The sequence below is a fragment of the Myotis yumanensis genome, unplaced genomic scaffold (assembly GCF_028538775.1).
Source record: "Myotis yumanensis isolate MYYU_CA2020_CCGP unplaced genomic scaffold, mMyoYum1.0.hap1 SCAF_20, whole genome shotgun sequence".
Lineage (NCBI taxonomy): Eukaryota > Metazoa > Chordata > Mammalia > Chiroptera > Vespertilionidae > Myotis > Myotis yumanensis.
In genome coordinates, this window is record NW_027223771.1 from 16,276,726 (window position 1) to 16,290,506 (window position 13,781).

The following is a 13,781-nucleotide window of genomic DNA, read 5'->3' on the forward strand; positions in this document are numbered from 1 at the left end:
GCTCAGGACAACATCCACAATACATCTGCCTATTCAGCCACCATTTATTTTTACCACTTTCTGATCCTTGCTGTTAAAACCAGCCAGTGACCCCCCTACAGCTCACAAATGCACAGGGCAGGCTCCCACCTGGAGCCTGCCACCCCTTCCCAGACTTCGACCCCACTGACCAATGCTGGTTTGACCTCCCCCCACAGCTGTTGTCACCTGTCACAGGTATCCTGGTCCATTGTGTACTGTTCTCCACTAGATGCCAGTTCCCAAGGACAGGGGACTCTGTATTTGGGGCGTCTGAAACAGCTGGGCTCAACAGTACCCACAGCCTCAGTCTATATGTGTCCCTTATGCCCACCCATGGCTGCTGAGCCTCCATCCAGCCTGATTCAAGTTCTCACACTACAGCCTTCCCTCAGCTCCCCACTCAAGGAACCTGACCCATGAGCTGACAGAAACATGTTCATAAGCAGCCAACCTCTCTGCCCCTCAAACACACCCCAACAGCACAATATTCCCCAGAATCCAGGAACTATCACCTCATTTCAGGTCGTGTATGCACAGGAAAACATAGGGGGTGGGGGGAGAGGAGACACACCAACCAAAACTCATCTTCTGAACGTGGAATTATTTGGAGACTAAGCCTCTCCTTCTGGAAACACCTGTACTGCAGAATGTTCTCACCATTGAATATACACACCACCATATCCTGGAGAACCCATGCTGCTGGGTGAGGGGGTGGGAGAGAGGCATGCTTTAGTTTTAATAAAATTAAAGTGCCAAATAATCCCTAAAATGATAAAAAGAGACTGAAACATCAGTGGTCTACAGGGATGTGAGTGGGTTGGCTGGAGGCAGGATTTTCTAAAGGTGAACTGATTTGGGGGCCCAAAGCATCTGGGCTTCTCCCAGATACAGAAGGAGGTTCAGCCCTAACCGGTTTGGCTCAGTGGATAGAGCGTCAGCCTGTAGACTGAAGGGTCCCAGGTTCAATTCTGGTCAAGGACATGTAACTTGGTTGCGATCACATCCCCAGTGGAGAGTGTGCAGGAGGCAGCTGATCGATGTTTCTCTCATTGATGTTTCTGACTCTCTATCCCTCTCCCTTCCTCTGTAAAAAATCAATAAAAATATTTTCTTTTTTAAAAAGAAGTAGGTTCATTTGCAGCAGGCAGGTGCCTGGGGGTTGGGGAAGAGCAGGCTGGAGAGACCTGGCCAGCACATCTCAGGCAGACACAGAACCCAAATCCGTCCCAGGGCCTTGCCTGGGCCTCCTCTCTGCCAAACACTGGGAAGGGCACAGTGAGCCCAGCTACAGTGGGAACATCCCAGGCAAAGGCAGGAAAGAGTGAGAAAAGGTGGGCTGTGCAGGCAGAGGCCCCATCTCAGAGCACCAGGGTGAATGTTTGGATTTTTTTGGTAATCCTCATCTGAGGATATTTTGAGAGAGAGTGCAAGTGAAAGGGGAGAGGAAGAGAGAGATTGAGAGTGATATCAATGTGAGAAAGAAGAAAAATTAGATGCCTCCTACATCCCCATATGGGCTGGGATCAAACCTGCAAATTAGAACCACAAAGTCATGCAGCCTTTCTTTCAAGGCTGTGGGCAGCAATGCACTATAAGCCAATATTGGACAAAGAGTGATTTTCTGGCATTATGCTGTCCCTCCTAAAGCACAGAAATGTTGGGATTCACACAGTATCTGTTAACTCTACGATGTTAGATCATAATTGTTCTTGACAATCATCCCTGGAATTGAATATAACCAGGACAATTAAAGGTACAAAAGAAAAAACACCTTTACTAAAAGATCACAAAACAGACAGAGCACAGCAAGCGGTTTGCAGGTTGGTGAATTAGAACCTGAAACAATTCATCACAGCATAATGCGAGAACCACATGTCCCTGAAAGAGGCAGCACTTCTTAGCTGAGGACGGGTGCCCTGGATGAACCCTGGGTCAGGTGCATTACCTCCTCAGAGAGAAAGGAATGAAGATCCTGTCAAGAGCTGGAATAATCATAATGTTCTCAAGCACAAGTGAGAACACAGAATACATGTCCCCTGAGCACACAAGTGTTGGGACTGATACACAGTCTTCAGGTGAGCCAGGTGGTAGAGGGGAAATCTCTTCAGCCACAAATTAATCGGGTGTTAGATCTGGGCATGTTACCAAGTGCAATGCACCTCCTTCAAGCCTGTTGTATTGGAAACTTGTGAGGAATCTAGCAGAGTGTATGTGCCATTAAAAGGGTTTCAATTCAGCCCTAACCAGTTTGGCTCAGTGGATAGAGCGTCAGCCTGCATACTCAAGGGTCCCAGGTTCGATTCCGGTCAAGGGCATGTACCTTGGTTGCAGGCACATCCCCAGCAGGTGTGCAGGAGGCAGCTGATCGATGTTTCTAACTCTCTAGCCCTCTCCCTTCCTCTCTGTAAAAAATCAATAAAATATATTTAAATAAAAAAAAGGGGGGGGGTTTCAATTAAGGAAAATAGGTCCCAAAGAGTCGCCTTCAGTGTTATTATTCTAAGTGAATAAAACATTTCCTGCACATTTAACACTTCTCTCCACTGTGAACTCTCAGATGTTTAATAAGACTAGATTTTTGGCAAAAAGACTTCCCACACTCAGTACACTCATATGGCTTCTCTCCAGTGTGAACTCTGTGGTGTTTAAGGAGTGTACTTCTTACACTGAAGGACTTCCCACATTCAGTACATTTATATGGCTTCTCTCCGGTGTGAACTTTCAGATGCATAATAAGATTAGATTTCCGGTTAAAAGACTTCCCACATTCAGTACACTCATATGGCTTCTCTCCAGTGTGAACTTTCAGATGCATAATGAGGTTAGATTTTCGGCTAAAAGACTTCCCACATTCAGTACACTCATATGGCTTCTCTCCACTATGAACTTTCAGGTGTTCAATAAGATTTGATTTTTGGCTAAAAGACTTCCCACATTCACTACACTCATATGGCTTCTCTCCAGTGTGAACTCTGTGGTGTCTTGTGAGGTGAGCTCTCAGACGAAAGGAAACCCCACATTCATGACACTCATACAGCTGTTCTCCAGTGTGAACTCTCTTATGTTGAATGAGGTTACAGATTCGTCTAAACACTTCCCTACATTTGTCACACTCAAAAATTACTTCTCCAGAAAATGCACCCTGACATTTTACATCTTTCAGATTGTGGCTGGCAGTGTTTTCACAGTCACCCCACTGGTGATGACTTTTTCCATCAAGAAATTCCTGTGAAATCTCACTGCCGCAGTGTAGCTCCTCAGTCTTGAGAGTAGCCTGGTGCTGGGGAAGCTCTGAGTTGGATTGCAAGTCTTCGCCAACCTCCCTGCTGGCTGAAGTCACCAAAGATAAGGAGAAGCTGCACCTGTTCACAAAGGAGGCCCTGTCCATAGCTTGTTTCCAGGGCCCCTCTCCACATTCATTCCTCTGTTGCTGGTGAGGGTTTGCGCTGAAACAGAAGTCTCCAACACATACATCAGTACAGAAGGCTTTCTGCTCAAAGTATGCTGTATGTGAACCAGTCAGGTGCAAAATATGTTGTAACACAGAGAAACACTGCTTACATAGAAAGGTCTTCTGGGTGGCTGCAGCTGTCTTAGAAGCCCTGACCTGTGACTCTCCTTGTATGTATACACTCTGATCAGAACTGGCCTCCTCATCTTCCATTTTATGCCAACAACCTGAAAAGTGAGAAATGGTGAGGAAATGAATGTTGATTGTGTGACGGGGGAAGTTCCATTGCAAAAGTGTGTTATGCATCACATATTGGTTCCATGCAATTGTCTGAAAATAAGAGATGTGCAGAAAGGATTAATAAGAGGCTCTTGTAACTTTCTGGGCTAATGATGATCACAAAATAGGGAGGCCTCAGGAGAAATACAACACAAACATGGCAAGCACCACATGGATTAGAATATGGATCTCCAGGTAATCCTTCAACTAACAGCATTCAGCATGGCTTGTCTGCTGGGGACTAGGGCGAACTGTGCAAGAGGTTGGTTCTCTCTTACTCCAAGTAAAATTTAATAAAGGAGTAGCTGGTGTTGAGGACTACCTAGCACGTATGTGCACCTCATAACACATATGTAAGTCAATGTTACAGAATACTGCAGAGGCAGAAATGCAGAGGAACAGGTGATACAGAAGTGAGCAGTCAGCACTGGGCCAGACCAACACCATTTGCTATAGTATTCAGGGAAGAAAATATTACTAACAACTGAATGAGGGCCTTAAAGAAAAGCCCATGGTTCATGTATGTAAAGACCATAACATGGCACAAGCTGCCACGAAGAGCCCTTACCTAGATAAAGAGTGCAGAAGTTGAAGCCATGCATGCGAACACTGTCAGCCTCCCATGAAGAAAAAGTGCAAGCTGGGACCCATTAAACTCAATGCAAGATTCCTGACTTTCTGTTTCATATACTTTTTGAGGTAACAGGTGATAGGGATGTTCCTGGAGTCCTTTGCTCAGGGCTCCCCATCCAGTTCATCCCTGGCAGCCACAGCACATTTGACAGGACAGTGGGGAAAGTAGCAGAGGACTGTTCTGGCTGTGGGAGAGAGAAAGCTATGGCTGAGGAATAAAGGAAGTGAGGTCATCACCTCAGGACACTGGGAGAATGTGAAGGTCTTACCTATAGATGATACAACTGCAAAAACTTCCAGCATCACATCGCAGTACAGAAGTCTCTGAGCCTCATCAAGGATCCCCAATTCTTCCTGAGAGAAGGCAATGGCCACATCCTCAAAGTTCATAACCTGTCATAATGGAGACAGTACATCCCATGATCAGATTCACTCCTAAGTTTATAAGTCTGTCATACTCCCCACCCTCCACACCCATCTTTTCTTTCCACTCTTCATATTATGTTAAATACCAGGCTTTCATCCTATGAAAGCCACTGTCTTATATTTCTGCTGATAGTTTCTTCCCACAACAATTAAGACAGTTGAGCAGACAGAAGATACCTGAGCCCTGGAACTCCCATGTATACCACACTGCCTCTTATCAATAGAGTAGGTGTCAAAAACATAGGTTAGAGAGGGATGTTGACGATAAAAATAGTGTGAGTGATTTCATACTGGTCTCTTCAAGAAATTGACTTGTCCTTCTGATTGTTCCTCTAAGACATCAAAAACATGGCATCACATTGCATCAGCTTGATCCCAATCCCAAGGTATGAGGCCATTGCTTTGCACTACCTGCTGCACATAATTCTTTGAACAACGCTTCTCTCACACAGCTTCTTTCCCAGAGGCACAACATCAAAGGTAATGCAAATTTTCCATGGTGTGGATAATTTTTTTCCTAATCACCTTCTTTTCCAAAAAGATAGTTCACCACCTCCAAAATCTACTTCTCTCTTGCCCTTCTTCCTTACCAATGCAAGTGGAAATTTACAAGCCTGGGTAACACTGACGAATACTACCTCATTCCCATCAACCAATGTGTCACTCCCAACAACGAAAGGCAGGTGGTTAGTTAAATGGCACCTAAGATGTAAACCTAGAATGTAGGACCCAAACACCTCTTTCTACAGGCAATTATCCTAAAATTCACCTTATTGTTACATCCAAGGACCACCATAAATAGACTCTTCCTTCATTCACTCTTATGTCAAAGTCATGATGCTGTGGCCATGAATTCCCATTCCCTCTCCAAGTGCACATCACTCTTTATACCACGCTTCTCTCAAATGTGCAACCCCCACATTCATCTCCTGGCCTTTTACTTATTACTCAGCATGTGTGGTCCAGAGGATGGTTGCCAAATTGAATCAGAATCAAGCATTGCCCAGACTCTGATAGTCCACACTCATAGAGGCAGCTTTGAGTCCTGCTATGTATGCCTCTCTCCATGACTTTTTTTTTTCCTTCAACCTCAACTATTAAGAACAATCAGATTTCATATATCCATAGACCACCTCCTGTGATGTGGCACTTGATGTCCCTTCACTAGTCACAGTCAAGATCTCTCCCTTAACCTTCACTCAAGTCCCAGCCCCGATGGCCCTCTGCACCAAGCCCAGTGAGTCTCACAGATGACCACTCAAGCCTCTTAGCTAATCCACAAGACTGACTGCAACTCCCCACAGCCAGGACACAACAAGGGTCACAACAAAATCCTGGTGAGAGATTAGAAAAGTTATGTACCAGCCCTAGTCTCATCTTGTTTGAATTACTCTTCGGCCTCCGATTAATCTCAGGTACACTTATCTTTTAAAGGCACTGGCCACTGCAAAACCATTCTCTCTTCCCCACACTCTACATGACAACTTCTGTACCTATGCTGTGTTGTGACATCCACGTCCCATTAATAGTGGCCCCAGCAAGAAAGCCAGTCCTCAGGCTCACTGTCCCTTCTGAGCTACTACTACCATTACCATCCTGACCATGATTCCCTGTATTAAAGTGACCTACAGTCCTGGATGATGTGTCTCAGTTGGTTGAGCATAGACCTATGCACTCGAGAGGTCACATGCCTGGGTTGTGGTCTGGATACACAGTAGGAATTGTGCATGTGGCTACCAATCCTTGTTTTTCGCTCATCCGTTTTTCTGTCTCTCTCTCTCTCCCTTCCTTTCTACATCTAATATCAATAAAAATATAACTATTTTAAAAAATATACCTGAAGTTTCCTGAACAAGCTCACTCCTCACCCAGCCTTTGCAAATTCTGGAACCTATGTCTGAAGGACCTTGCACTCATTACACTGGTTGCCAAATACAAGGTCCATGTCATGAAGCCCTACTCCTGGCCTTAGGAGTCTGGGCTTAGTGTCTGTTCAAACTCCCCAGGTCCAAGGGCTTCAAGAGCAGCTGACAGTCCCAGGACACTACTATCTCAGAGGCCACAAGGGGGTGAGGCCCTGAAATAAGCTCCACAAACCCGTACACCAAATTCATTCTGCATTTGCAGGAATTTGTGGAATGAAATGGTCTGTTGACAGCCTGGCACCCACCAGGCTCTATGGGCTCAGGCTGCTCAGTGTCCTTGCCCAGCCCCGGGGCCAGGTGCCCTCCAGATGCCTGTGTTATCTCTGGGCTCAGTCCTCAGTGCTCACTCTTGCCAGTTCCCTTATCATTTACAGGACTTCTCCTTCCTGTCCACAGCACCTGTCCTCTGTCTTCTAGTCTGTCCTTCCTCTGAGCAATGTTAGGAAAAGCTAGAATCCGGCCTGAGAAAATTCCCTCTTTTTTTCACAACCATCTATGGCCCCAGCGTTCTGGGAATGAAAGTAAAACTCCTCCTGCAAAACCACACCTCATCTCTCTGTTGTCTTTACACCCTCAACAGGCCCGGGTTTCCGAATCCTCCCTGCTCACTCGCACCATCACGTCCTTACAAGGCGGCTCTGCAGCCTTTCACCCTCATCCCCCATCAGCCATGTGTCACCCACGAGGGACTCACCATTCTGAGCGCTGGGACCTGGGCGGCGGGACCTGAGAGGCCGGTCCCCAAGGCTGGAGGGTGAAATGGGGTCCGGCTGCGGGGACGCGGTGAGCAGAGAGGAGTCCGGGAGGCACGGGGACGCCAATCTCGGGCTGTTGGGCTCAAGGAGCCTCAGACACACCCCGCACAGCAGGCTCGCTGCCTCCCAGGCCTCCTCCGACTCACCACCAGCGCCCTGAAGCCTGGGAGTCTGTGAACAAAGACCTAAAAAGTTAAAATGACCGACGGGAAGAGGAAGGCGGAAGTCCCGCCCGAACCAGATGTGCAGGCACCAAACTGTCCTTTAGCGCCGCCCACATGCGTGCAGTTCCTTCTGGGAAATGTAGTTTTCGCAATCGCTCAGTGTAGCACTAGCATCTCAGCCTATGAATTATATGAATAAAGGTGATGTGGCCCAGCAAGTGACGCCTGGGGAGGGACTAAATGGAACCAGAGGCCTGGCTAACTGGAGCAGACTGACAGATCTCTGAGGGGAAGGAGGTGGGAGGACTGCCAGAGATCCACCAAAGAATATACACAGAGGGGGAAAATGGGAGACATCAATAATACTATCAACAATAAAAAATATATGTATTTTCGTAAATTTTAAAATAATGCAGCCCAGGTGATGTAGCTCAGTGGTTGAGCCTTGACCTGTGAACCACGTCATGGTTCTTTTTATTTTATTTTTATATTTTAAAAGTATTTATTTTTATAGTATTACATATATTATTACATATAACTCCTTTTTCCCCCCATTGAGCTCTGCCCAGCCACCCCCACCCCTCAGCACATGCCCTTAGCTCCCAAAGTGTCTGTGTCCATTGGTTATATTTATATGAATGCATATTAGTCCTTTGGTTGATCCTTTAACCACCCCCCCCCCACTCCCTTAAATTCCCTCTGAAGTTTGACAGTCTGCTCGATGCTTCTATGACTCTGAATGTAACTTTGTTTATCAATTTATGCTGCTCATTATATTCCACAAATGATGAGGTCATGTGATACTGTTTCTTTTCTTGGTCAGGGCACATAGTTTACACAGGTTGCAGGCTCAATTTCCAATGTGTGGATGGAGTCATGCACGAGGCAACTAATCAGAAATTATCTCTCATCATTAATGCCTTTATCTCTCCCTCTCCCTCCCATTCTCTAAAATCAACAAAAATATTTTAATCCAAGTATATACATATATGTATAGGCCATGGACATATACAGTAATTGCCGGGGTTCATGTCCCAGCCGGGGTTCATGTCCCAGCATCAAAAAAGGTTCAGGAATCTGGAAAAGGCTGTGTGCAGATGACATAGAAATCCATAGACTAATAAAGAGTCCAGAGACGAGATATAATTTTGAAAGGCATTGGGGGTCAGAGAACCTTCAGCTAAAGGAACTGAAGACTACCTCCTTGTCTAGGACCCTTGCTTTTATTAACACAATTTGTCCTAAGGCAAGGTGGAGATAATACACTTCAAAGGGTAAGGTTTCAAAGGGTACAGAAGCATTGTCAGTTTGGGGGAATTAGCCTACAGCTGTTCAGGTGTTTGGCCAGTAGGAGGCAATAACATATAGATTAAGATGCCCTTTAACTGTCTGGCAGTCACAGTCAGTTTCCTATTTAGGTTTGAGGAAATGCCTTTAGCCATTCCCAACAGGTGACTACATGTGTGACTCAACCCTGTTGAGTCCCCAAGTTTCATCAACCTTTTGATGAAACTCTTGAAATTATGACATGCTGGCATTGGTTCCTGGCAGTAATGTGGTGAGGAACTAGAAGCAGTGAAGGCAGGGTAGAGGGAGAAAAGGGGGGAGGAGGATGGGGGGAAATTGGGAACATCTGTAATAGAGTCAACAATAATAAATAATAGTGTGCACAGCCAGTGGGGTTCAGTGGTTGGGTGTGTACCCATCAACCAACATATCATTGGTTTGATTCAAGGTCAAGGCACATACCCAGGTTGGGGGTTCCATCCCAGTAGGGGGGATGCTGGAGGCAGCTGGTTAATGATTCTCTCTCATCACTGATGTTTCTTCCTCTCCCTTTCTCTCTAAAAAATCAATAAAGGCCCTGACTGGTTTGGCTCAGTGGATAGAGCATCGGCCTGTGGACTGAAGGGTCCCAGGTTTGATTCCAGTCAAGGGCACGTACCTTGGTTGCGGGCACATCCCCAGTTGGGGGTGTGCAGGAGGCAACTGATCGGTGTTTCTCTCATCCATGTTTCTAATTCTCTATCCCTCTCCCTTCCTCTCCATAAAAAATCAATAAAATATATTTAAAAAAAATAAAAAATAAAAAATCAATAAAGACATTTTTAAAATGAACAGTGTTAATATTGATTTGACTCAACAACAACAAAGTGATTGTGGGCCATCACGTTTTCTTCCAAGTCTTGTGAGCAAAATCATACCTTGTTCTGTCTTTACACAGGATGTCCCAGGCATAACTTTTATGGAAGAGGAACCAGCCTGGAGTTGGTCTGCCTCAGCTTGGCCTCTAATGTTTGAGTTCCTGACTTTATGCAGAAAAGATTTCACAACAGGAGTTCAGAGATTTTTATTTATTATTTTTTTCCTTTATTGATTAAGATATTACAAATGTGTCCTTAACCCCCATTGTCCACTCACTCCACCAATTTTGCCCTCACCCTAACCCCCTGTTGTCTGTATCTATTTCTTATGCGGATATGCATGCATACAAGTCCTTTGGTTGATCTCTCTCCCTATCCCCCATCCTCCCCTACATTCCCCTCTGAGGTTTGAGCATCTGATCAATGCTTCTCTGTCTCTGGATCTGTTTCTGTTCATCGGTTTATGTTGTTCATTATAATCTGCAAATGAGTGAGATCATTTGATATTTATCTTTCTCTGACTGAATTTTTTTACTTAGCATAATCCATGCTTTCAAATAGTAGGATTTGCTTCCTTTTTACAACAGCATAGTATTCCATTGTGTAGATGTACCAAAGTTTTTTAATCCACTCTTCTGCTGATGGGCACTTAGGCTGATTCCAAATCTTAGCTATTGTAAATTGTGCTGCTATGAACATAGAGGTACATATATCCTTTCTGATTGGTGTTTCTAGTTACATGGGATATATTCCTGGAAGTAGGATCATTGGGTCAAATGGGAGTTCCATTTTTAGTTTTTTGAAGAAACTCTGTGGGAAGCCACCCATTGTCTTCACTATCAGAGAAGTGTAAACAAGGATCCCGGAATGCTGGTGAACCTTGAGCCCCTGGCAAGGGCCAGAGCTATGCACCGATGGTTTAGTCCAGACAATGGGGGCTCAGGCTATTTCCTGACCAAATAGTCTCAGAGTAAATCTTTCTAATATTTACTGGCCTTCAAGATAGTCTGTCACCGCAATTACCTGCCTCACTAAGAGCTAGATTTGTATCCAAAATTGAATTAAAGATTGGCAAGGCCTGGGCACCAGTGGAAGTCCTTTCCTTTGCACTGGGCTTTCTGCCTGGCCCCCAATATTTCCAAGTTATTATTTCTTGTCTCATCTCTTTCATTTGCTTGCAGCCCTTCTCTTGAACCATGTGGGACATGGGACATTCACAAAACTCCATACTGTTAGTTCTTCACAGTGGCTGCACCAGTCTGCATTCCCACCAGCAGTGCACAAGGGTTCCTTTTTCTCCGCTTCCTCACCAGCAATTGTCATTTCTTGATTTATTGATGATAGCCATTCTGACAGGTGTGAGATGGTACCTGATTGTTGTTTTGATTTGCAACTCTTGGATGATTTAGTGACTTTGAGTATGTTTTCCTATGTCTCTTGGCCTTCCTTCTGTCCTCTTTTGAAAAGTATCTATTTAGGTTCATTGCCCATTTTTTTATTGGGTTGTTGTTCTTCCTTTTGTTAAGTTGTATGAGTTCCCTTAAATGTTGGAGACTAAACCCTTATCAGAGATAACGTTGGCAAGTATGTTCTCCCATGCAGTGGGCTTTCTGACCATAGCCCTTGTGTCCTACATTCCACTAGTTACCAGTCAGCAGGGCCAGGCCTTCTCTGATATCATACAGCATGTTCACCCTGTGAAATAATAGGATTCTCCCTGTACCAACGTCTCTACACATACATAAAACCTATATATTCCCAGTATTAATGAAAGACAACAGAGGTGAGCAGGTCTCACTTCCCAACTGGACCTTCAACACCGCTCCATGCCTCCTCCCCCAGGCCCCGCATATCCTTCGGAATGAGTGCTGTTAGACGTGCAGCGTTGCAGACAGAGGTGTGCAGTGGTCTTTTTCCAAGGAGTCAGATGGCTGCTGACTGAGGCAGTCCACCTAGACTTAGAAGATCAGACAGGGTGCTTACAGGGGAGGCTCCAGTGCTGTGGTGGATTGCTCTGTGCTACATCCACCAGTCCGTTTGGTCATGTATCAGTACTGTACACTCAGACTGGTTTTTAAAGCATATGCCCTGTGGGCGTGTGCCTGCTACCATCTGTATAATGATGCGTTAATTTTAAAAGTACTGACTCTTTCAGCCTAAACACTACAGCTTGTTGAAAAGAAGGATCCCTGAGAGTAACTTGCTGCCACGATTTTCAGGTGTTTGCAATAATGTTTGGTCTATTTCATTTGTGCAGGTCGGAGCTCCCTTTCTGGAGGCCGTGATGAGGAAGTTTGATTACATCTATAAAAAGGGAAGTGAAGGCAAAGAGTGTGACAACCTATTCACAATCATTGCCCATTTGTATGACTTCCACATGGTACAGTCTTTCTTCATATTTAACATTTTGGAAAAACTTACTAGAAATTTCACAGAGAAAGATATGGAACTGATTTTATTAATGCTGAGAAATGTGGGCTTTTCAATGAGAAAAGATGATGTTTTGTCACTGGAAGTGATCACAGAGACCCAGGCCAAAGCCAGCAGGGCAGGTGGCAAGTTCCAGGACAAGACCAGGTATGATGGGTCACTCAACCTGCCTCCTAAGTGCCTAAATCCTTAGAAGCTGGCCAGCACAGAGAAAAAATTGGGGTAAATGCTATGTTTCATTTGTTAGTAATCTGTTAGCTTCTGCTTCTATGATTTGATTTTTTAATAGTTAAAAATGGAGGCCTGGTGCACAGATTCGGCTCTCCAACATCCCCTGAGGGGATCCCAGATTGCAAGAGGGTGCAGGCCAGGCAGAAGGACACCATCAGTGCACAACTGGGGCCAAGAAGGGAATGTGGGAAGGATCCAGGGTGTGTCTGGCCCATCTCGACCAGTCCTGATCAGCCGGAGCCCTTCCACAAGCTAACCTGCCAGTCAGAGCATCTGCCCCCTGGTAGTCAGTGCACATCATAGCAACTGGTCGAATGGCTGAACAGTTGGAGGAACAATTAGCATATTAGACATACACACACACACACACACACACACACACACAGCCCAGTGCATGAAATTCGTGCACTGGGGGGGGGGGGGGGTCCCTCAGCCCAGCCTGCCCCCTCTCACTGATTTGGAGCCCACAGGGGATGTCCTACTGATGTCCTAGCTTGGAGTGGGCCTAAGCTGCAATCTGGCCTCCCTCTGTGGGAGGCGACTGGGCTGATCAGGGGAAGGTGCCAGCCCCATCACCCTGCTGCTGCAGCCACTGCCAGCCACCACAGCCGCCAAGGTGTTTTCATCAACTGGACTCCAGTCCCTTCACCATGAAAAAAATGATAACTTTCTTTAGGCATTTTTAAGATGTGTCTTTCATAGGATATGACATTTCTTTCTTTCTTTTTTTTTATCCTCACCTGTGGATATGTTTCCATTGATTTTTAGAGAATGTGGAAGAGAGAGGAAAAGACAGAGAGAAACATCAATGTGAGAGGGACACTTTGATTGGTTGCCTCCTGCATGAGCCCTTACCTGGGCCCTGGCCAGGGAGAAGCCTGCAACCTGGGTACATGCCCTTGGTCAGAATTGAACCCAGACCCTGCGGTCTGCAGGCTGAGGCATTATCCACTGAGCAAAACCAGCTAGGGCAGGATATGACATTTCTTAGCCCTCCAGCAGTGTACCTTCTTTTTTTCTCCAGGAGTGTGGTGGAAAAATCTTCCATCACCTTTTTGGATTATTACCCAAGTTACCAATAACATTACCAGTGGTGTACAGGGAGCTTAGCCAATGAGCTGTCAGAAAAGGTGTTTCCTCTACAGCTCACCCGCAGAGGCAGGACTGCTGGCAAGCCTAGGCTGGCATACTCCCTGTCTCTGTGCCTGCTCAAGCCTCCAATGTGGCTTGGGCAGGGCCCCCCAGCTCTGCTCAAGACTCTGCCCGAGGCTTGGGCAAGGCCACCATCCCTCTCCTCCGCTCAGGCCCTGCTCTAGCCTCTG

General features: G+C 45.8%; 1 protein-coding gene across 1 annotated transcript; it reads right to left on the minus strand.

The window, feature by feature from the left end:
• Window positions 1-1,775: 1,775 nt before the first annotated feature.
• LOC138998311 (zinc finger protein interacting with ribonucleoprotein K-like) lies at window positions 1,776-7,677 on the minus strand. The gene is made up of 3 exons (XM_070400374.1): window positions 7,430-7,677; window positions 4,654-4,777; window positions 1,776-3,699 (listed from the first exon to the last, which is right to left on the minus strand). The coding sequence occupies exons 1-3, from the start codon at window positions 7,430-7,432 to the stop codon at window positions 2,549-2,551; spliced, it is 1,278 nt and encodes a 425-aa protein (XP_070256475.1). The 5' UTR covers window positions 7,433-7,677; the 3' UTR covers window positions 1,776-2,548.
• Between the last annotated feature and the right edge of the window lie 6,104 nt (window positions 7,678-13,781).

What these genes read in the sequence shown, in the direction of transcription:
- LOC138998311 (XM_070400374.1), bottom strand. An exon ending in TGCAGTTGTATCATCTATAG is followed by an intron (nt 3,700 to 4,653) that starts GTAAGACCTTCA and finishes CTCACTTTTCAG; the next exon opens with GTTGTTGGCATAAAATGGAA.